The following is a 24,487-nucleotide window of genomic DNA, read 5'->3' on the forward strand; positions in this document are numbered from 1 at the left end:
GTCCAGTTGTCAGCATTCTTTGCTTAGTCATTCCGTGGTGGTGGCTCTATCTGACTGGACTCTTCTCCTGCACACATTGACCTCTTTTGTTCAAAAGTGTTTTGTGTGAGTCCTCGATAAATGCCTGGATGAAATCTGGGTAAGGAACCTATGCTGGCAAACTTGTAAAATCCCAGCAGAAATGAACTTAGAGGTCATCTTGTCAAATCCGCTTATTTGACAGATGAAGACAGTGAACCCAGAAAGAGAGACAGAGAGAGTTTCTCAAGTTCATTCGTCTACTTGGTGGCAGAGTTAGATAAGAACATTGGTTTCCCGTCTCACAGGTCCAGTGCTTCTCCGATCATTGTCAGAATACTTTGAGGTCGACCAGGCTGGTATTATTCCTACTTACAGAGAAGTAGACTGAGGCTCGGCCATTCATCAGTATTCCTCAGATTGCACAGTGAGGGCCGAGTTCGGTTCAGTGTTCTGAGTCAGAAGTAAGGTAACAGTCCTTAGTTATGAGGACTGTGAGGTCATTTGTGAATAGAATCGTTCAGTCGTGTACGAGGATAGTACGGGCTCCATGAGCTTAGGTATAGTTTAAGAGTTGAAAGTGTGAGCCTACAATACGCCAGTTCCATGAGTTTTTTCCTTTTAGTAAGGTTTGTGGCAAGGATGTTCACGAAAAAGGAGGCAAACAGTTGGGGGCGACTGAAGGCTGGCCATCGTAGCAAGCAAGGAGACCCCAGTTCAAGGAGTTTGGGGTCTCTGTGGTGACAGTAAAGCCAGCAGCAGCAAGGTGATTTGAGCCAAGTGTAGTCCCAAAATGTAATACAGACTCCGTGAAACTGACGAGTTAGGAAGGGATGCCAGGAGCAGGGGAGGTGGCGATGGGAGATGACGAATGCTGCCCTCGTACCGCGAAATGTATTCCAGGAAGCGATTTTTTTTTTTTTACATGTTTATTGTGAAAATGTATTCTCAGGAACATCTGTCGACACATATTTGTTCGTAGTAGCTTGGGATTCCTGAAAGAGCAGTATCCATGCCTCATTTCACCATCACATATCCCTGTGCCTACCGCCATATCGGGTATCTGGTGGGCATTTCATAAAGGTCTGTTCAGTGAAATAAATAAGGAGACAGGTGCACCGCTTGGTGCATGCCTGACCTGGGATGACGCGCCAAGGCGCCGCAGTTTGGGACAACCAGAAATCACAGACCCAGCTTTCATCACATTCGGAGACCTGCTGGGGCGTTGCACCCCAGCACTGTGGTCCAGTGAATGGGTTCTGCACCACGTCCCCTTACCCGCAAGGGTGGCAGGATTGGAAAAATCTAGACTGGTGAAGCACTGTGCCGTAGGCAGTTACCTTTATTCTGTGAAATACAATGGACCACCGTGCAAGGCAGTGGGTTACCCACCCCCGGTGATTTTCCAGAAAATCCAGGTAACCACATCTTAGAGATGTTACAGAGACACGTGCTTTGAAGAGGAGGTTGCAGTGATGACCAAGTTCTGCTTTTCTCCATTTGTGAGATCAGAACCGTCAACTCTCTACAGAAAGTGCTGAGATGGGTACAAAGGGGAATAGTAATTTCAGGACCCGTTATTCACATGTGAGGAACTGTGCCAAGTATATATTTCTGTGACGCTGTGAAATATTAGGCCAAGTTCACCCCCTCCGTATCTGCATGTTGACAGGTCTGCACTCTTTCTCACTTCCCTCACACCTCACCATCTGTCACCCGCCCTGTCTCTAGCCCACCTCTCGGTGTGATTCTGTTTGTCCCACTATGAGACCTTGGAGCCTTGCTGCTCCAGAATCCACCGTCTCTTCTCCATTAAAGAAAAAAATCTTCATTTGACCTTTCTGCCCCTTCCAGCAACCATTTGTCTCCTCAACTACTGAAACAGGTCGTTTTCATCTTCTGTCTTAATTTTTGGGCTTTTGATCTTCCCACTTCATCGACTCTGCGTTTTTGGGGTCACTAATTATCTCATCCTGGCAAAATTCAAATGCCTTTCCTCTAAAAAGTCTAATCCTTTTACGAACTGTCTGTTGAGTGTCCTTCTTAATAAGTACCCCATTCTTTCTCCCACCCCCACTCCTTAACGTTCTTGCCCGATGCCCTAGTCATGCCTTGCTCCCCAGTTTATTCTCCTGTCTGGCTCATTTCACCTCTTCCATTGGTCTCTCGCCTTCCTCTCATTTCAAGTTAGGGTGACACTATTTTAGACATCTACTCTGGGGACCTCACACACTCACATGGTTACAAGCCCTGCTCGCGTTTCTGCAGAAGCTGTTTGAACTTACATCTTCAGCCTCTACCTCTTCTCTCTTTGATCACATCATCTGCCAGCCACCCTCGGGTGTTCACTGGCCACCGACACTTGGCTTGTTGGAGATAAAACTCACGATGACCGCCTCCCGCTTCTTGAGCAGGTGCTGCTCAGCAATCCATTGCATCAGTAAAAACTCTCTTGGGCGGTTCCCCAAACGGCAGTCAGTTTTGAATCTGTCTGTGCATCACCTATACCCAGTTCCTCACCAGATCCCGCTGTGTCTCTCTTTACAGCCCTTCAGTGTCACTTGTTCTTTGCGTGTTGCCAGGAGCTGCCCTCCTGTGACCCAGAGCAGACCAATACTTGGCTTAGTTCATGCACCTTCAGGCTCGGGGCCATCTTCCCCGTCTCCCCAAACTTTCCATCATTCCGCCTGCTTGTTTAAGAGCCTTGATGAGTCTTCATTTCTCAACCATACTACATTCTCTCCGTGGCTTGCAGGGCCCTCCAGCACTCTGTCACTGTTCTTCCTGACCCCTCCCACCACAAGCCCCGTCAGTCCCCCCGCCACCTTTCACAGTGGCAGTTGCGCATGTCCACCATTGTATGAGGTCTTCTGTATACATTTGCTTCTGGTTGCCGTGACAAAATATCACAGACTGGGAAGCTTAAACAACAGAAACTTATTTTCCCACAGTCTGGAGGCGGGGAGTCTGAGATCAGGTCTCTGCAGGGTTGGTTTCTTCTGAGGCCTCTCTCTCTGGCTTTGGAAGGCCGTCTTCTCCGTCTCTCCATATCCTCTTCCCTCTGGACATGTCTGTGTCTGAATTTCCTATCCTTTTAAGGGCACCAGTTATATTGGATTAGGACCCATCCACATGATTTTATTTTACCTTTAAAGACCCCATCTCCACTTAGTGACGTTTTGAGACACTAGGGGGACGGGACTTCAGCATAACGAATTCTGGGGCAGAGGATGGAGGCCAAGGACACAGTTCAGCCCTTCCCACCTTGTCTTCCCAACTCCTCACCTGTGTTTCCTTTCATTTCCCTCATGTTCTTTCTCTCTGTTCCTCACCGCCATTAAACCCCGGGACCCCCATTTTGTTGTCTTCACTGGATGGTCTTCTCAGCATCACCCTATTGGTTTCCATAAACATGTTCCTTCCTCAGGTCATTTCTGTGCTGCTGTGCCTCTGGTCTGAGAGCCGGGGCTGTGTCTCTTGTCTTTTGTCCACAGTTCGTGACCTGACAGGCACTTCGAAAATGTCAGTTACCACGAGTCCCTTCTCTAGGACAGCCTGACACAGCCCTTCCTCTGACTTCTCAAGAGACATTTTACGGGAAGTGTGTTTTCCCAAGTGGTCGTGGGGAACTGAACGCACACGCGGACTCTTGACAGCAGGCGGAAGAGGGGGGCTGCGGCTCTCGGCGCAGTCACCTCCGGCCAGCTCCCCTCCTTTCCAAACAGGGAAAGGCACCTGGGAGGAGCGGCCTAGAGGGGTGGTGACGGCGTGACTTTTCTGCTGAAGACATAAGGACAGCTAGTCCCGCAGCAGCTTTGGAGAAGGTGCTATTTCTTTGACCGAAGGGGTGAGGATTCCAGCTAAAATCCACTTCCTTTCCGAGCAGGACTTGGCTGGGAGGCTCATCCTGTGGGGCGTGCAGCTGAGCCTTCACAGGGAAGCCAGTCGGGTCTCGGCGGCTCCCACAGGAGGACAGCTGGGTGCCGTGTGCCAGGAGCGCAGTGAAAGTGCGTCTGCCGAGCCGTGCGTGGCAGCTGGCTGGACTCCTGAGTGAGGGCCTTGGACGTGGGTTGGTGTGGTCAGCCTTTCTCCTCGTGGGGAGAGGGAGTGTTTGGAGGTTGTGGCCCGGAGAGGCACGCCATTCAGTGAGGATGCCCCCGCTTCCCTTCTCCTCCCTTCTGTTATCCTTCCGTACGTCCTTCCTCTGCCTTCATCCCTTTCTTCTCTCTTCCCCGACCCCGCTCTCTCCCCCATTCACTGTCAGGAAGGGCCATGCCTGAAGGGCCCGGTCAGCGTGTCATGGCAGCGGCAGAGGCTAGCAGCACCGGCACCTTCCACAGTGAGTCTGGATTTTGTTTCTGGGGCCGAGGGGCTGGGCAGGGCCGTCCACACACAGACTGACAGCTTGCAGGCTTTGGAGAGGAACGTCCATGGGCTGGGGCGCGTCCCACCTCTTTCCCGCCTCCCACCGTCTGGGCATCATGTGATGTCCATGGAAGTTTCCTGCCAAAGCCATCGATGTGCTTGGGATGTCTCACGGGGGGAAAGCATGGTGGGGCCGTGGTCTGCCAACCGTAGGGGAGCTGCCAGAGGTCACGTGGCTGCCAAGGCCTCTGTCCGGGCCTGTGTGTGGCGAGGCTGTGGCTGTGCATGGACAGTGGTACGGCTGCTTTCTTGCATTTCAGGGGTGTGATCTGGAGTTTGGAGTCCGCGCCGGGGCCTCCACTCCCTGCTGGGAACTAAGAATACCCCGTAGGCTAAAGCATCTGAAGGCCAGAGAGTGGGCTGTTGGCTTCAGATGAAGCGTGGTCTGAGAAACGTCGTGTTCAGGACAGAGCTCCCTGGCTGAGTCATACCCGCCAGTATTTGGGGAGAGGTCTTTCCCCTCCCCAGGTGAGTTTCTATGGCAATTTCTGGCGTGGAGATGGACATACTGCAGAGTCAGTGAGGCTCCATCTGTCTTGCCTCCGTCATCAGACCAAATTTTTGCCAGGAGGCTCTTTCATTCTGTTTGGGGAATGGTCCACTTGGGAAAACAGAACCACCAAATCGACCTATCCAGCCTGAAAAATCCTACCCAGACCCGAGTCCTGCTGGCCATTTCGAGATGCTTTCCCCCAGGCCGGATGCTGTTTCCGAACACAGAGTGAGTTGCAGCTCCTGTTTAAGTGAGAAGCCTCGGCGTTCTGTTAGGTTGGTGCCAAAGTCATTGCGGTTTAAAAAGGTAAAAATAATTACAAAAACCGCAATGACTTTGGCACCAACCTAATACTTCGTAATATTGTCCTGATGCTGTAGTCACACACAGGTGCCAGGGGAGCCTCTAGATTTCATTCACTTGCCTCGTGACTGTTGGGGAGGTGAACGCAGCGTAGCCTCCCAGGATGTCTCAGGATCGCATTTTTATAGGTATCTCTTCTTGGCACTGTTACTAATAACGGCAAAAAAGTTGAGGATTTTTCAGTGCTAGCAGCTGTGTATCACTGGAATTGATCAGAACGAACATGTTTGCTAGCCTTGTGAGAATTTTGAGAACAGGACATTACAGGAAATGAAGCAACCTCTTCTCGTGCTTTTCAAACATCAGATGTATTTCATTCACATCAGGGTGTAACTGTTGGTTTCAGGAGTTGACCGGTTTAATCAAAGTACCAAACTGGTCAAATTGATCAATTAAATTCATCAACTATTATTACTGATGAACTACATACTTGATTGTCTAAACCTGGACACCTCTGAGACTAAAAATGGAAGCTATTAATAATTAAATAGATACCATAGGCAGAAAGTGGTACCTTTCCTGATAAATTGGGGTCTACAGTCACTTCATCCATGTGTCGTGAACTATTCTTGGTGCTAGAGATAAAGCTGTAAATAAAACAGACAAAAATATCTGCCCTTAATGAGGAAGATAGAAAATAAAAGATAAAGTAGACTATATTACATGTTTGAGAATAATAGATGCAGAGAAGAAAAATAAAGCAGAGAGGAGAAAAAGAAGTGTTTGGTGGTGGTGGTAGTTGTGGTGTGTGCAGCTTTAGACAGAAAGGTCAAAGCGTTGAGTTGCCTAAAGAATATAATCTATTTCAGTTTATCTAGTTTAGCCAAGGAGGGCTTTCATGGATTGGCTAAAATTTTTCTGAAGCAAGTCAGATCTGGAAATTCTGAGTCCATAGCAAGAAACCCTCCTAAACTTCGGGATGACAAAAATGGCGGAGGGAGAATCGGGTGGCCGTGACGTTGGCAGCCTGTGTCGTCTGCTTGCTTAATCGTTAGGTTTCGTCTCCGACTGACATGACTGAGAGCAACAGAAAGGGGTTGAGGCTGTGGGTTCATCCACTCGGGGAACATTTGTAGAAAGCCCCTCGTGTGTGACTTACACCGGCCCTTCAGGGTCTCCGCAAGCCCTTCCTTCTTCCATCTGGGATCCTTGGAGATCTTAAAGGATGGCAGCTCACGTTTGCTGAGCACTTACTCCAGTCATGGATTTTGCTGGGGGCTTTCAGGAAGGTAATTATGTCACCTGTCCTGTCCCGCGAGGACGTTATCCCGCCCACCTTAGGGAGGCGAGCACTGATGGAGGAACACGGACGTATAATAGAAAGTAGTGGAGAAATCCTACCTTAATCTCAGCATCCATCCCTAGATACCAGTTGGCAGGAAGTGGGAGAAAGAAAAGGGAGCGAGGCCTCCCGGGGTGGCCTCAAGTTCCTGCTAAGGGGCTGAATTGCATGGCTGGGTCCGGAGCAGCAGGTCTGCTGGGGTGGTTGTGCATGGAGGTACCCCAATTTCTGCTGCTTCTCCATGTGTCCTTGTCATGGGGAATGGGGGAGGCATGGAAATATTCTGGGGCAGGAGAGCAAGTCTTCCCGTTGAGACACCCATGCCAGGAGGAGGTGGAGCTTGACGTCAGTGCGTGAGTGTTCTTGGGTTTTCTCGCATGTTGGAAGGAGGGACGGTGCACGGGTGTGTGTCAAGATAATGGGGTCGGGGAGGATGCATGCGGGGGGCTGAGTCAGGGCACAGGTTTTCGAGTGAAAAAACTCCTGGCGACAGGAGTTTTGAGTCAAGAGTTGAGTTTGAAGAGAATCCTAGACTTCCTGCCATCCTCTTATGTTATACTTAACATCTATATGACCGTGTGACCTTGTATTTATCTGTAATGTACATTCATACACTTTCAGAAGAAAATATAGGCAGCATCTTGTGTTACACATAAAAGGAGCTCTTAGTAAGGTTCCGTGGCGAGCAAACGACCATTTCCATGCCCCAGAGAGAGCTGCTGTAGCAAAGGGAAGAATTACCTGGGGACGTCCTTAATTCTCTCCGGCTGTCCTTTCAGGCTGAAGGAGTTCTTTTCCCCTGTGATGCTCTTACTTTCTTGGACTTCTGTAACATATTTATCCAGAGGTCTCAATGCACGTCAGGCAATGTCTCTTTTAGTTGCATGATGTGTGTCATCTGGATAGAAAGAAGTTATTACTCTGTCATTTACCAAGGATTTTCTTCAGCATCAGTGTCAGTGTCACTTAGGAATATACTCCAGGCACCTGCATGTCCCTCACTGCGGTCTTCTGGCTATTGGATCATGGCCACCTTGCACGTCCTGGCTTTTTACTGCTTCTGGCCTGTTGGCTAGTGTCCCCCTGTCATTTTAATGCTCAGGGGTAGGGAGCAGAGCTTCATTCATCTTTCTCTGGAGGGTCGTCTTCTCTGACTTATCTCTCTGAGTCGCCTCCCTGGAAAACACAAACAAGCAAACACACTAGCTGTTCTTCTCAAATATGAACCCCTTTCCACATCCCTTGGCTGCTCTATTCTGCCCTCCTGTGCCCTGTGGAGTCCCAGTGGGGAACGGGGTGAAAACCACAAGGGACTGGTTGTCGTTCAGGTTACGGAGGTACCATTTCTCCTTTCCCTGGTCACATAGGCCCACCTACCACTCAGCATCTGAGGTACGCCTCCATTCCAGGAAGGGTTCAGTCGCAGCTGGAAGGACAGTATCTCTGTGGCCCGTCGTCACCGGTGTGCCCAGGCCAGGAACCTGCTCGGAGACCTGATCTCAGGTCACCCTTGAAACCGGCAGTCCCGGAGCCCACCCCATGACCCCAAGAACCTGAGAACTTGTACCCAAGGCACACAAGGAAAGCCTAAGGTGAACTTTGGTCACCCCTGCAGGGAAGCTGTCTGCGAGCTAGAGTTTTCTAAAACACACTAGGACCTGGACGGAGTAACGTAGTTTAACTGGAGTTGCAGAAAGCGATCTCCCACCTTTCACTGCTATGCCAAGTCTTGTAATTCAAGATAGTTAAGACTGGCCTTTTGCGGGGAGAACCTAATACATTCTCCTGTGGGAGCTGCCTCTTCCTGGTGTGGTGTGGCACGTCCTTATAAGCTCAGAGAAAGTGGGGCCCGTCGTCTGGGCTCTCACCTGGAGATTTATCCAGAGATAGGAACTCTGGCCCATTAAGTGGTAATTAATCTTTGAACTCCTAGTTCCCTTAGCATTTTGTTCTCTGATGATCTGAAAAGAGAGGTCTCGGGTCAGAGCCAGCCCCCAGAACAGCAGCATGAGGTGGCCAGCAACGGGGTGGGGCTCCGGTCTGTGTGCAGGGGCGTGGGTGTCAGGGGGAAGGTGACAACGAAGGGAAAAGGAGGGTCAGGTTGTGCCCCTCCACGACTGCTCACCAGGGAAGTTACCCAGGCTGGATGACAAGAGCCCACACCGCTTGTTCTAGATCCTAGCTTCAAAATGGGCCACGTCCATTTGGTTCTGCAATTCTTTTGGGACAAATGACTCATGAGACATCCATATGTCTGCAGAATCGTGACAGGTCCTCCTGGGTGGGGGTGCTGGCAGGGGTAATGCACGTCCCACTGTCTCTTTTGCCTGGGTTGGCTGGGCGGGTGCCTGCCTCTCTTGAGCGTTAGCTGTTCTTCAGATTTTTGCTGCCTTCTCCCATCCTGGCACTTGTGGCTCACCCTGTGAAAAGTAGATGTGTGATGTGCCTTCCAGCCAAATGCTTCTTGCTACAGAAGTCTGGCATCCGGGAGGTGCAGCCGCCCAAGCAAAGGTTTGGGTTCAGGTGCTGGTGTGAGAACCACATGCTGTAAACTGGGTTCGGTGATGCTTTAGGGCTGGTGAAACCCTGTCCTACGGGTGCCACCATGCAGGGTGAAAAAGCAGAAAAGGACGAGTGACAGAAGGCAGCCTGCAGTTCTGCCCTAGCTGGGCAAGCTGCTTTCTATCGGGGCCTTTGGGATCTCTCTGAGTCTTTCTTCTTAGGTTCATTTCTAGAAATAGACATTTTATTCCTAGAAAAAGAGACTAATTTGAGAGTTGAATTTTCCAGTGTTACATCAAGATTCTTTCAGCTGCAAGTGACAGAAAACCTAACCCAAGCTATCTTAAGTAAAAAGGCAGTGTAGTGTGTCAATATTCACAAAAATCCCGATTTAGGAAATATTTCTGGTGTGGTTTAATTCTAAGACCCAAGTAAGTCATCCACCTCGACTTATGTTGCTTCTCTCTCCCTCCTTCCGACCATCCCTCTCTGTCTCTCTGTCTTCCTCTTTTTCTGCCTGAGACAATGATCGTAGAGAAACAGAACCGAATGGGAAATAGATTTCCAAACAGTCAAGGCTAATGAATTTGGAAAATGCTGCTGATAAACACCACAGCGCTTGAACAGATTATGTGGGACCTAGACGACCAGTAACAAAGGTGCGTCTTCATCGGAACGTCAGGGGTCCCGCTGAGCAGGCGTGAAATCAATAATCAGTGTCATTTCTGCAGGATCAGGCCAGGCTTTATGCAGAGAAAAGCTGCAAAGGAAAGATTGAGGAAGCAAAGCCCGTGGCTGACTGCTTTTCCCAGTCTGTTTGCGGGCGGAGCACGCAGTGCTTCCCGGTGTCACTTGAACGAGTGCTCTCGGGGCTGCTGTCGGGCCCAGCTTACTTCATTGCATCTGCAGACGTAGATATTTCTGAACGAAAATCCTTCTGCTTTTAGGCGTGTTTACGTAGCAACTGAATTCTGGGACATCTGTCACAGATTCCAAGATCTGTGACTCTAACCCGTCAGTTTATGTCACTTGAAAGCATTTGTTACCAGCGTGAGTCTTCTTCCAACTTGAACATGCATAAGAACGCCACCTTGGTGGTGTCAAAGACCAGTGGTTTTGGAATCAGAATATTTCGGGTGTGAGGCTTGGCTTGGACTCTTCAACCTTTTGAACTCACATAAGTTGTTTGATCCCTCCCTCCGCTTCCCTCCCTTTCTCCCTTTCTCCCCCTCCCCTCTTCCTATTCTTCCTTACTTCATCTCTGCAGTGCTTTTGTTAATAATAATTTCCAGAGCCACGGCATGTTGGAGGGACTGAGGGAAGCAGTGCATTTTAACTCATTTAGCACTGATCCCGGCCCCGCACACGCACGCCGCTAGTTATTCTGCATCCCTGTTCACTTGGACCGGCCTTCCACGTCTGCCGTCTCTTTCTACCTCTCTTATGGTCAAGACCAGAGGTTTTAGTAAATTCAGATGAGGGCTCTACCTTTGTGGACTACCTACCCCAGCTTTAGCCTGGCTCTGCCTCTTGGGGCCCCACTAGGTGACCCCGAAGAAGATACTTCATCCCAGTTTCATTAGCCTGGACACGAGAAGCCCCCTTGCCCTAATCTTCCTTCTGCTCTCTTGGAGACAAGGATGTGTATAAGCGAAGGAATGCCTTTGAAAAGACCATCCCGCTACGGTTACTGGCTTAGCATTGAAGACTTTTGCCTGGGTTCCTCCTCAGAGCCGTCCTCCCCCGCCTTTGACCTTGAAGGAGAAGCCGAGAGGGAGAGCTTGTTTTTGAAGGGAGAAGGAGCTGCCCACAGCTGCAGGCCTCCGGTTACAGCCTGGGATGCCAGGTGCTGTGTGGAAGGACAGCTCCTCCATCCGTTTCATCTGAGACTCCTGGGCTCACACCCTCCGCTGCAAAGGGCACGTGGGACCAGTTGTAGAGGAGTGACTGTGGGTCTCAGAATGCTGACCTCACTGCGCTGTCAGGGGCGTCCAGAGGTTATCCAGTCTCTGCAGCAGCAAATCATAGCGTTTGGGGCCTGGCTGAGACCTAAAGGTCCGCTAGCCCGACCCCGTCCCTCACCCTACCGATCTTATAGCTGACACGGGGGCCCCCATGAGGAACGGTGTGCCCCTCAGGCAGGGCCCTGCAGTGCCCGGGTTCTCACCCGTTGCTCTTCTTGCCTCCCTGCTACACACACACACACACCCGTCTGGAAACTCAGGCTGCTGTTGCCGCTGCTTTTGGGAAGAACCTCGAGAATGAGCTTTTGTTTGGTGTTCTTGGGTTATTGATTCAGATAACAAAAGGTTGCTTTGGACAATCGCATGCATTGTTCGAGCGGAGAGAATCCTCTGGTCCAGCTGTGTCGTTATCACAGATGTGAACACTGAGGCCTCAGGAAGCGCAGGGCGCCAGAGCCACGGGACACCCTGGGCAGGACCTCAAACAACCGAGCTCAGTCCTGAGCCCTTTCCACTCGACTCCATGGCTTCCGTCCCTGTCACCTCTTCCAGCTGCCTCCCTCCCAGCACGCGGGAGCCGTCGCTAGTCACTGGCAGGGCTGTGTGGCTGGGTAATCGATACCCCTTTCCTGGAATTTCTCAGGGGAAGGGCCTACTGGGAACCCGTGATGCATAAAAATAGTAGTGGTGTTAACTACTGTTGATTAATCGCTTTGCAGTTCACAGAGTGCTCCAACTATCATCACCCGGCTGCAGCCTCCCTGAGAGTGTAACCCTGTTATATTTCTCTACCTTTAAATGAAGAGGGAGGACTTTCTCCACGGCTCCACGTTTGTGGCCCTGCCAGGGACCTAGCAAGTGACCTGTGAGTTCTCGTCTGTCAGGCGCCCAGAGTCCCTCCTTCCTTTCGATTCAAGGGTCTTGTTTCATGGCCAGGGACCTAGCAAGTGACCTGTGAGTTCTCGTCTGTCAGGCGCCCAGAGTCCCTCCTTCCTTTCGATTCAAGGGTCTTGTTTCATGACTCAGAAGAATCCCACTTCCCTTTGGGTGAGGGAGGGGCATTCAGTTCTCCAGAAAGGTTCCCATGTTGTGTGCCTTCTCCTCGCCCTGGTGGCAGCTGCTCCTAGTCAGCGGATGGGTCGGAAGTTCGCCTCCAGCTCAGAGAAGCTAGAAAAGCCAGCCTCTAGTCTAAGGACGAGTTGCATGTTTTTATGCCACGTCCCATGATGCTCTGGCCGGGGGGGTGGAGCCATCGTCGGCAGGTTTCCGCTGTGGTTTGTGTTGTTTACTGAAGTGATTAAAATATGCAAAGGGGTCCCTGTCCCCTATTTTGCATTTCTTCTCCAGCCACTTCTGGCATTTTTAGTTGGCAGTTAACAAGAAAATGGGGGTTCCAGAGGCCCCTCTCCCCCAGGCTCCCTCCAGCTAGGATGATTAACTCGGAGTGCTTTGGAAATAGCCGCTTTTCCTCCTTCTGGCTGACGTGTGTAGTCTGCACTGGGCACTGTCGCTGGGGATTGTGGCTGCGACATTAAAGTCACAGGGCGAGTGGAAGGAGGGAGCGGAAGGAGGCAAGGGTCTGGTTCGCTCATCATCACCCCCACCCACCCACCCAAACGAAAGACTTCGCTTTCAGGGTTTCCGTACATCGGAAGAGCTATAGCCAGGGACACTGGAAACTTACCTCCTAATCCAGTGTAAATCTTTACCGCCACCAAGTAGCCCCATGTACCCACACACACACACATTCAAAATCCACTCTCTCACATTATGTCAGTCCCGACCTTGAGAATGCTTCGTGCGAGTACTTATAAGAGAGCAATGCGGTAGTGCGACCCCAACAATTACGGCAGCTGTTCCTTGCTGACGTGTGTTGAGGCTCCCCACGCACGGGGTACTGTGCTAAATGCTTCACGTGGATTATTTTATTTAATCGTCATGGCCATTGTAGGAGGTACATACCAGTTGATGTTTAATAGATGGGGAAACTGGCTTTGAAAGGTGGCGATAGCCCGAGGTGACATGGTATGATTTTGTGGCTGTGTGGCCATCTCCATATCACAGGGTGATTGTGCTGCCTCTGACAGGGTGGGCCACCTTCCCTTCCCATTTTGGGGACCTGTTTCTGCACACACACACCCCGGCTCTTCTAATGGGTCATTGTGCCCTTGCTCACCGGCACTGAGGACAGCCTGCAGGGTACACAGTCTGCCAGAGGCTTCAGGCCTGCCTCAGTTTACCTCTCACTGGCCCGGACACACAGTTGTCTGCCCCCTCCCACCCGTGGTCCAGAGACACGAGAGACCTGTGAGTGAACCACGTCGTACTCCGGGAGGTCCCCCAGCGAGGGAGGTGGGGAGACCACAGCTGGCGAACCCACTTTTAGAGAGAGTTCAGGAGCAGCCTGTGATGACGGCAGATGTCACACCAGTCCGTCGTAGGAGAGCATGTCCTGCAGTAGCCCTTCCAAGGGGAGTTTCATGCTACTGCCTGTGCTTGGTAAACATTCTGTACTTGGTCCTCAAGTTCTGTCTGCGATAAGTGAGGCTGTTGTCAGTTGCCTACTTCCCAGGCAGCTGATTGTGCAAGAAAGTTCTCCCGTGAGCAAGCGTGCATAACAGAACTTACAAACCGTGGGTTGCTCGAACCTTAGAATTAGGGAAAAAAACAAGTGTTCAGTTAAGAAGGCCACCTCGTCCAGCCTCCCATCCAAAGCTTACGAGGTGGGCACCCGGCCTGAGCTGGGTATGGGGCCTCACTGGCTTGCGGGGAGAATAGTCCGTCGATTGTAAGAAAAGCTCTTTCACGGTCGCATTGGAGCACACCTGATGCGTCCTCACCATTGCAGGTGGACGGAAAGCGTGGGCTCAGATGATACAGTCCAGCTAGAATCGTGATTCAAGAATCCAGTGCTGTCATCTTAAGGCTGGTGGGATATCCATTCAGTAGGAAGGTCTGTTCTTGTACCACTGTGGCTGAGAAGACGGCTGCAGGATACAATGTATAGCTCGGTTTGCCTCTTAAGGAAAGAAATCTTCTCAGTCTTTGCTTTTTAAAATTCAAATCACCTTGGTTTTCTTTCCTTTCTTTTTGTCCTCTTCGTGCCATGAGGCCGTACTCACACAGTCTCTGAGCCTAGTCCATAGGAGAACCAGATTCTAACCAGCCCGGTCTGTCTTCTCTGAGAGTCACATTAGCTGTTCTTCCTGAGTGTCTCAACCCTGCTTTGGTAAACGGCTAAATATTCCAAGGATCCTGGAAGCCCCTTTAAGCTACTCCCAGTACTTGTTGGTCAAATTGTCTTGAACCCACGAAACCCATAATGACAGGACTTGGAGTGTGGCAACGGATTGACTCATAGCTTGGCCTCTATCTACTGCAGACTTGCTCACATTCCACTCTTGAGCTGGTTTCCTGATCCGTAAATTGGGAATGCTGCTTCCTTGCTGAAAGGGTCCCTGGGCAGAATGTCCAGTCCCTGGAAACGTTGGGAAGTGCTGTACAATACACATAAACGTCACCATTGAGAAATTAACATCTTCCAAGAAAGACTTCGATTCAAAGTAATACGTGTTGAAAACCTGCCATGCCTCTGTTTCATCGAATGTCTCGTGTAATTTCTGTGTGGGTTCTATTTAGATATACTATGCCCATTTTACACACAGGAAGCAGTTAAATAAATTCCAGAGGTTAAATAAATTCCCGAAGATTGCTTAGCTAGTAAATGGCATTGGCTGAGTTATAATTATCCCCTTTGTTCCTTTGGATCTTCTGTTTCCTCATCCTATACACACATTTGCAATATCGGTTATAATTTTCAGATTTATTTTAGCATCTAAATATTTAGCAAAGTCAGTCTCGTTTGAAAGGGAATGTTTTCTTTTTGCTAAATAAGTCTAAATCTAAACTGTACCCTGTTAGTGCCCGACTCGTACGGGGTAAATTAAAATCTGGATTTATCACAAGGAGGCTTTATTCTCTTGCCTTCTTTTACCTATTAATGTTTAGCAAGCACTTGGGGTCTGGGTGGAAGGCTGTAGACCCAGTGTGATCAGCTGAGCTGAGCCCTCTAGCTTTGTTCCATGAATTGAGCTCTTTTCTCAACATCCTTAAAATTTGTTTCCGCAAGAAGATTTGAGTACAGCCAGGAGGCTCCAAGTCTAGGCATTTGGAAAAGAAAATAAGGGCCATGTTGTTTTTCAAGCCACATCTTTGGACTTGCAATGTCTGCTCTATAAAAAAATACATTGCTCGGGGCAGTAAGGGACAGTGAGGTCCCAGAAAGAGTGCCAGCCCTGAGATGGTATTTAAAAAGGGGAAAACAAAAGGAGAAGTTACAAAAGGTATGTGTGTGACCTGGGGCTTCCATCTGAGAACTTGCTTCTGGCAGATGCAGCTCTAGGTAAGAGAGTTTCGGAGAATCACAATGGGCCTATTTTTCCTCCAGGCTCACACTGCTAAACGGTTTGCCTCTTCAACTCCCCGTATTTTGGGAAGTCTCCATGGATTTTCCCTAACCTTGGGGCTAGATGCTCAACCTGAAACAGCCATTCTGCTGAGATCCTGCTCCGTGGCTGCCTTTTGCATAAACTGTCCCAGAGCCCTGCTCAGAGGGGACAAAGCTGTGATGCTATCTTTGTGAGTTCTCCTCTGAACCTTCCCTCCACAGAATTCCCAGCGCCTCCTGGACTTGGGGCTGAGCTCTTATGTTGTGTCTACAAGAAGCCAGAAAATAGTTTACCCTACTTTGTTGGGAAAAGGAATAGGGGCAAAAAGAGGGCCTTATCAAGCCAGAACTCTGACGTCACTAGAAAATGTCAGTCTCTTGTGTAAAGTTTTCGTCCATGGAATTTCCACGACTTGGGGGAAAGCCACAGACAGACACATGTTTGTGACTGCAGACACACATATTGTACATCTAAGTCAAACAAATATTCAGACGACTACATCCCTGGGCATCCACCCACACAACTGGGGAAACACAGAGCTCTGCCGCCAGGCGACCCAAAGTCTGTGCACGTCAGGGTGGAAAGAAGGACATGACAGAGCGGAAATTTAGACTTCCTAAGAGTCGATCTGTGTATTTTGGATCTGTATACGTTTATGTAAGTATGCTATTCTCCCGTAAAAATTTTACGTTAAAACCAGAACAAGACTCCATGGGACGTCAGTTCTGTTTTATTTACTAGTCCTGCTGATCTCGGGCTGGTCACTTCTTCTTTTCCAGCCAAGGTTTCCATGTCTGGAGGAGGGCGAGCTCATTTCCAAGGCCCTTTCCAGCCCTATGAGTTCATGAGCACAGCTTTTATGTTGACTCCCTCCTTTCCCAGCCTGGTTTCTAATGAACTTGGCTTTGGGGAGATGGAGTAGGTACAGTTACAGGGTAGGGTTGGCCCCCCAAAGATGCACCAGGAATCCATGTGGCATCTGTAGGGAAAATAGGCTCAGACATCAAAGCGACATACGAGCGCATGGGCACATGGGGCCAAGCAGAGGTGCAAAGCTGGCTGAAAATACAACATTCACAACTCAGAATAGCCAGCTGGAGAAAGTGAGGGGCGGGGGGCACAGGGGGAGGAAGATAGAGCGTAAAACTAGGGAGAGTTCCCAGAGGGCAAACTGCCATTTCTAGCTCTGGTGGCCTCCCAGGTATGTGGGAAGGGAGCTATTTAGAGAGCCCAGCAGTTGGAGGGGGCGGGCAGTGAGGAGGGTTAGTTCCAGGAAGGAGGGCTGTATGGTTCTGGCATGTTTTGAAGCTGCCGGCAAAGCTAATCAACTGGTTTAGAGGGAAACTATTTATTTTTGCTGTCTTGGAGACGGGACACATTGGGAGAAGACCGTGGGCCTTTCCGCCCACATTTAGGCCGTGTTTTCCAGGAGACGTTCAAAGGAAGAGGTTACTACCTTCATGTGCTCAGGGCCTGATTGACAGGCCTGTGTGTGCGTGTGACTGGAGCCACACGCATGTGCCAGGGACATGAACTCATGTTCACGTCGACACTCCCTTGGGATGTACAAATGTGTGTCTGTACTAGATACGGAGGTCTGATGATTCAGTGCGCGAACTTGTTGCAACGCTGTTGCTCACCTTTTTTGACATCACAGGAATTATTCATGATGAATTTGAACCAGCTGCACAGTGAACCAAGTTTACTATTTGGAAGAGCTGAAAAGGCTGCATGAAAAAGTTAGACGACCTGAACTTTTCGCCAACAATTCATGGCTCTTGCATCACGACAACGCACCAGCTCGCATGGTACTGTCTGTGAGGGAGTTTTTAGCCAGTAAACAAATCACTGTATTGGAACACCCTCCCTACTCACCTGATCTGGCCCCCAATGACTGCTTTCTTTACCTGAAGATAAAGGAAATATTGAAAGGAAGACATTTTAATGACATTCAGGACATCAAGGGTAATATGATAACAGCTCTGATGGCCATTCCAGAAAAAGAGTTCCAAAATTGCTTTGAAGGGTGCACTAGGCACTGGCATCGCTGCATAGCTTCCCAAGGGGAGTCCTTTGAAGGTGACCGTAGTGATATTCAGCAGTGAGGGATGTGGCACTTTTTCTAGGATGAGTTTGTGAACTTAATTGTCAGACCTCGTATAGCTAAAGCTGACGTGTGGCCTTATGTGTGTGAACTCCTCAGACCTGTGGAACAAGAGTGGCAATGATTTCAAAGACTGTACTGGTGGCTGCTGGGACTGCCGCGGGGGCATTTTCACAGTGAGTGCCCGCCTGGCTGCCACTCCCCTCAGACCTGCAGAGCAGGCACAGCCCCCGGGGCGTGTGGGAAACCAGGGGATGAAGAAAGCATACGCTAAGCCTTTCATTTCTTCTTAAGGCATATAGAGTCTCTTCTGTGTGCTGAGACATGTGAACCCAGAAGATGAAGGTTGAATAAATAAAAAGTAACGGCCCACACCATAAATGACAGTCTTTATGATAATCTTCTGATTGAGCCATTTTGCCATTAACGTATGTTGCAAAGTTTTTACAACTTGTCAGAAAGCCACTCTCTTCTCATCTGCGTGAACAGATCCTGACTCAGCCTCTGCAGATTAGTGATTGTAGAGGAAGCAGGAATCCTTCCAGTGGTTCCAGAAATATCGTGCCCTGTGAATCCATATTTGCTCACCTTTGCTGGGTTTTGGTTCTTTTATCTGAGTTGTGTGGGTCACTTCGTCCCCTTTATCCTTTCTCAGAATTGCATGAGGACAGATGGTTTGAACTTCTGGGAGAGAAGAGGCTTCTGTGTGTTCTCCGGAAGCCACCAGCCACCTCCTTCTCTGTGTAATTAGACATAAGAGGCCCAAGAGCCTCCTAGAACTCAGATGAGTTTCTCTTCAACCCAGAGCAGTGGGTTCCCTCTGACTGCAGGAAACACTGGCATCACTCCATGGAAATGAGCAAGACAATTCCTTTTTCGCGAAGGAAAAGGGCTGCTTCAGAAGAGAAGGGATGGCTGCGGGTGGGTGGGGAGGTGGGAGGTGCCCCGGGGACGAACATTCTGCCCCCGTGACAAGTGGAACCTGAGAGCCTGTAGCCACTCAGTTCTCAACACCTGTAGCCCCACTTACTCCCGGCTCTCAGGGCAAGACTGGGAGTGAGGGCTAAAGGCTTCAATGAAAGAAATGGGTTTGGGGATTGTAGGCACCCTCGGCTGGAGGTGGGGGTGCTGTTTTTGCTTTCCCCTTTTCACATCCTCTGCCCTTATGCTGCTGACAGCCTGAGGATGATGGCAATGCAGCCGTGGGGAAAAGATAGAATTCAGCCAGAGAGTCCAGACTCCAAACTCGGTACCACTGGGCGCTCCGTCTCCAGACCTGTGCCCTTCAAATGTTTATGGCCTGGAAAGAATTTTGGAAAACCATGTCTGCCCCTTACATGTTTCAAGTTGCCACCTAAAATTTACAACATCATTTCAAATAGTTGTCAGTGATGCCATCTTCAGAATAGTGTAAATATTGACATTAAGAAATACATTACTCCTTTAATGTAGCTAATGAACTTTAAATACCAGAGTAATTCGATGCATCATCTGTTAAACACATGAAGTTCTGAAGCAGTTTTACATGGTTTCTTTTTCTTGAATTTATATTTCCATTCCAGTTACCCTACCGAATTTTTTCCTTATATATTTTTATGCATGAAAACCTTTTATTGGCCACTCTGCCCTAATGAAGTATGACAAAAATATGTCTGTTGATTTAATTTTTAATGTTCAATGACTGTAAGCTTATAGATAGTTTAGGATAAGGTTACCATTACAATTATTAGCAGTACCCAGAAATAGGCAGTGGATCAAAATACTGCACCTATAACAACTTTTGATGAAGATGAAAGCTGAGAAGTATATTATTGGAATTACACCTCTTACGTATTTCAGTACTTCATGTATTCATAAGTGAATATTCTTTATCACTAAAGTAAAGGAGGTTCGGGATCAATTCTATTCCCAATTTTCATTTTTATAAATCTGAGAACTGAGAGACGTAATTCACAAGAAACAAATAGATGGGAGAGGACCCAAGACCACGTGGGTCACGTCTTGAAACTATCATCTAGGTCTCTGCCTAAAATCACACCCTGGCCTCTTACCAACATTTCTTTTTAATCTTCACTCAGCTGATAATTCTTTTAGATCTGTCACCCTTCAGTTGTTTGGAAAGAGCTGGAAACTATGCGACTTGCAAAAGGATTTATTTCCTAGTCACTGGAGATATTTATTTTCAACACCTGTACCAGTATTTCACGGGGTTTATTTGTTTGTGCTCTGTAGGTTTTCTTTCCTGAGATTTAGAATGAGTGAGAGATTTGTCTTTTGAGAGTGGCAGGTGTGTGTGTGTGTGTGTGTGTCTGTGTGTGTGTGTACACGCGTGTGTGTGCTTATGCAGTTGTGGAGAGGGATTGCTGGACAACAGGGGGGTTCTCAGATTAGTGTTAGAAAAAATTCACACGATGCAGGTATGATGCTACCTTTTATCTAAGAAAGTGAGGGAAAGGAGTATAGCCCATGTTTGCTTATGTTTAAAACAAGAGAAGCATAAACTAAGAACAGAAAAACAGTTACCTGTAGGGGCAGGAGGAGAACAGGAAAGTGAAGGGAGGTAGAATTAGCCTTCGGTTTTCATGGATCTCGTTTTGTGATTTGGACTTGGAAACCCTGTAACAGTCTCTAGGTCATTGTAAAACAACATTAAATCAAAGGGGAAACAAAAAGCTGAACAATTCTGAAAAATAAAAAGCAGAATGAAATTAATAAACCCAACTGTGTGTTAAGTTGGTGACTTCACCACAGAGAAAGTAACTGTTTCAAGTGACTGTAAAACAGCCACGTTTCACCTATGTTCCTAGCAGGTATATCCTAAGGTTAAAAAGAACTGCAAAGATTGTAAACAGCTTTTAGTAATCATATTGTAAGTAATGGTATTTGAGCTGTTATTTTGAAATATATATGTGCACATATATAAAAGATATAGTAAGGTAAAACAAATGAGTTATATTACTAATGTGCAAATGACGATTTTTAGCATAAGAAAAAATGCAGATGTAAAACTAAAGAAAATCACACATACACACAGACACACGCACACACACACACACACACACACACACACAGCACCAGTGGCTGTGACATCATTAGGGGCAAGAGGGGGGTGGCCAGGCTGACAACACCTGAGTTCACAAAAGTACAGGTGCCGGGAGGTGTCATCCAAGGTAGTGTAATCCAGACATCTCCAAGGATTTGTTTGATTTCTGGAATAATACCTTCCATGTTTCCTGTTTCAAGGCTCAGCCTTCTAATCCTTAATGTATGTCTCTGGGAGCCTGGATCATTAGCTACTGTTTCTCAGGCGGTGGCTAGGCGACTTACCTTACCATCTGTGAAATGGGATCATAGGGAATTCTATCACATAGGACGGGAGGGAGGATTAAATGAGGGATGTGTGGAGCACCCAGCAGCTGGTACTCTGGGCATTAATGAGTAGTATTCTCACTACGATTATTCTTTCAGCCCATCGCTTCTCTGGCTAGGTTTTACCTTGGGGCTATTTGTCAGTTTTTTTGGGGTTTTTTGTTTGTTTGTTTGTTTGTTTGTTTGTTTGTTTGTTTTTACCAGAGGAAGATTTGAGCACTGTCTTTACCAGACTGGATCTCTCCAAGGTGGGAGCAGGATGTAGGTGGCCCTGGGGAAAATCAGTGTAGTCTGGGTGGCTCTTTATCAGAAATATGGAAAATCTAGGAAATTGGGTTCGTCACGCTGTGCAGAAGCGCATGAGGACACAGTGGACCTCATGCTCTAACTACGCGTTTGCGTTTGGGTTTGGTGCTCATTGAGTGCAAATTGGGTTTTCACATGCAGCCCCTCACTTTAGGCAGGGCTGTGGCTTCACTCCTGTGTTAAAGATGAGGAAACCGAAACTGGGAGACACTTAAGTGCTTGTCAAAAGTCACATCAGAAAGAACCCAGGGCTTCTCACTTCCAATGTATTGCTCTTTTTGTTACCTCACTGGCCTCTGGAAAATATTTTCGTCCACTTCTGGAGGAATGCTATGTACTCTGCACCCACCTTGGTGGTGTTCCGCAGTGGAAATCTTGATAAAATTCTCCTTGGTGGGGCCCCTCCGGTCAGTCAATACCCTTCTGGTAGTTTTCTGCCCAAACACTTAAGCTCACCAAAATGTACACAAGTGTACTTTAATGTCTCTCTCCTTGTGAACGTGGAGGTTTTAATCTGAAACACTTCTTCTGGATTATGTATCAAGTCATCGCACGAGACAAACACCGCCATCCGTTGGGAGGAATCCATGATGTAAAACTTTTTATCAAGAAAAATGTTCCGATATTACTGACTTCTATATTTTTTAATCAAGAAACCAGGTACAATAAAATATTCTACTAGATTCGATCACAAACAGTAACTTTCTTTAAAAAAATACCATCTTTTAACACAGAGCTTTAAGTTCACTTTATTGACATGTTTACTTTTTCTTTTATTGTTTTTAAATTTTCAAATGTGATACATAATCATGATAAAATTTCAAACAGCACAGAAATACATATAGTAAAAAGTGGACTTTTCCCTTTGATCAGGGTTCACTCCCACTACCCTCTCTAGAGGAAACCACTGATTTAATTAATGGCTGTCTTTCTGGACCTTCCTTTTTCTCTGCTCTTACAGAGTTCTACATTATTGCCCTATAGCATATTTGCTTATGTACACATATTTGCTTATGTATACATATTTCTACGTGAATGAGAATGCGAATATACAGAGGGTGCCAAAAAATGTATACACATTGTAAGAAAGGAAAACTGTATTAAAATTGTAATACTCAATGTATACCGATAACGAAAAATGAATACAAGTCACATTTGGCTTCTGCAGTTACAAGAGGTGCTCAAAGTGGTTCCCATCAGCGTCCAGACACTTCTGATGACAGCGAAATACTGCTTGAGCAACGCTGACCAAAGTGTCCACTTGTAGACATTGTTTTGGCACCCCCAGTATATTTTGAATGTCTTGAGTTTTCACTGAATATATCCTAGACATATTTCCATATCAGCACACATAACTGTACTATATTCCTCTTAAATGCTGCATCTACATTTAGTGATAAACAAATCATTGCCCCTGAAAACAATGACATAAACATCTTCAACCAAGGAAGGGTTTTTGCTTACATGAACAAATGTTTTCTAAGACTCCTAGTGACTCTTTCTTCATACCCTCTCAAGCACCAGATAGTATGTATCAATTTTTCCCATGTGACATTACAAAACCGTGTCTCTATTGTTTAACTGGCATCTCTTCATATGTTTGTGGCCATTTGTCGTGTTTTTGTGGATCATCTGCTCTTACTCTTGACTCACTTTTCTATTGGGTTGCTTTTTAAAACTAATTTAAAGGAACACTTTATAATGTATAGAGTTTAATTCTCTGTGACACATATTGCCAATATTTTCTCTGTCATTTGTCTTTTAACTATGTTTATTTTGTATTTTGTCATGCAAAACTGTTTACTTTTACAAGTTATATCTCGAAGTCCTATCTCTTATGACTTCTTGAACATGTGTTTTATTTAAGAAGGTCTTTCTCTCCTGAGGTTATAGAAATACTTTTCTAAGTTTTTTTTCTAATATTATTATTGTTTTGTTTTTTATGTTTAGCTCTTTAATCCATCTGGAAATGATTTTTGTATATGGTGTGAGGTAGGTATCTAAGTGTACTTTTCAAATGAATAGTTCATTGTCCCAATGCTTTGATTACTAACCTACCATTTCATGTATTAAATTCCAATACTTATACATGGGTCTACTTCTAGACTCTATTTGTTCCATTGATCAATGAAATTTGTCTATTCCTATGACAGTAGCACAGTGTGTTCATTGCTGTAGTTTGATAATAAGTTTTGCTATCTGGTAAAGCAAATATCCCTTGTTGTTCTAGTCCAGGTCTATCTTAGTTTTTATCAAGTATTTACTCACTTGGATGACTTTCAGTATCATTGTGTCAGTTTCCATACATCATTCCATTGGGGTTTTTATTTGGATTGTGTTGAATTTTTAGATTAATTTGAGTGAGGAATGAGAGATTTATGAGATTTGTGATACTAAGTCTTCTTATCCAAGGAAAAGACATACCTTTCCAATTATTCAGATCTTTTATATTTTCAATAATTTAAATAGACCTACATTTTCTGCTGAGGTTTATGCTTAAGAATTCTAAACATGTTTTGTTGCTATTATACAAAGAATCTTATTTTCTGCTGAATTTTGAAGTTTTTGCTACTGGTGTGTAAGAATCGTTTGACTTCTGTATGTTCCTTTTACATCTCCGTGGCTTACTAAACTACATAATGGTTCTAATTGCATTTTAGTTAATTGTCTTGAATAGTCATATCATGTGCAAACAATGGCAGTTTTGACTCTTCCTTTTGAATATTTTTACCTTGTTTTAATTCTAGTTTTATTGCATTGGCTAGGACCCCACCTGGACAGTGTTGCATAAAATCACTGCTAGAAGGTACCGTCCGCACTTCCAATGCTTCATCAGTGAATAATTGTCTTTAGCATCTTAAGTAAAGGAGGTTACCTTCTATACTAATAGACTAGAGCTATTAATCAGAAAATGGTATTGAAAATTTGGGGCATCTTTTGAAAGGATAGATTTTTTTTTCTTTTATCTCTTAATTTAGTAAACAGACTTCTTGGGCATTCTTGCATTTCTAGTCCAAAACTTACTGAGTTATAATATGGAATTCTTGTAATATATTGTCATTTGATAATATTTTATTCAGATTTTGAGACGTTTCATATCAGAGCCAGTTTTATACATATATGGATAAAATATCTATATCTGTGTTCATATATTAAAAGCTATGTGCTAAGTTTGACCGATTTTCTCATCAGAAACATTCAAGCCTCATAGAG

The 24,487-nt window shown here is 46.8% G+C and overlaps 1 protein-coding gene across 6 annotated transcripts in view; it reads left to right on the forward strand.

The window, feature by feature from the left end:
* Window positions 1-24,487, forward strand: part of NTRK3 (neurotrophic receptor tyrosine kinase 3) — a 317,709-nt gene that overhangs the window by 286,354 nt on the left and 6,868 nt on the right. For 3 of the 6 annotated variants that reach the window (XM_033100325.1, XM_033100324.1, XM_033100326.1), the window contains one exon: window positions 4,283-4,357. The exons of 1 other annotated variant lie outside the window; for it this stretch is intronic. In XM_033100325.1, coding sequence (XP_032956216.1) covers window positions 4,283-4,357 — 75 coding nt within the window. Of the gene's footprint in view, window positions 1-4,282; window positions 4,358-23,224; window positions 23,267-24,487 lie in introns of all 6 variants that reach the window. 2 more of the 6 variants (XM_033100331.1, XM_033100327.1) reach the window with 2 other exon arrangements.

Source organism: Rhinolophus ferrumequinum, chromosome 28 (assembly GCF_004115265.2).
Source record: "Rhinolophus ferrumequinum isolate MPI-CBG mRhiFer1 chromosome 28, mRhiFer1_v1.p, whole genome shotgun sequence".
Classification (NCBI taxonomy): Eukaryota; Metazoa; Chordata; class Mammalia; order Chiroptera; family Rhinolophidae; genus Rhinolophus; species Rhinolophus ferrumequinum.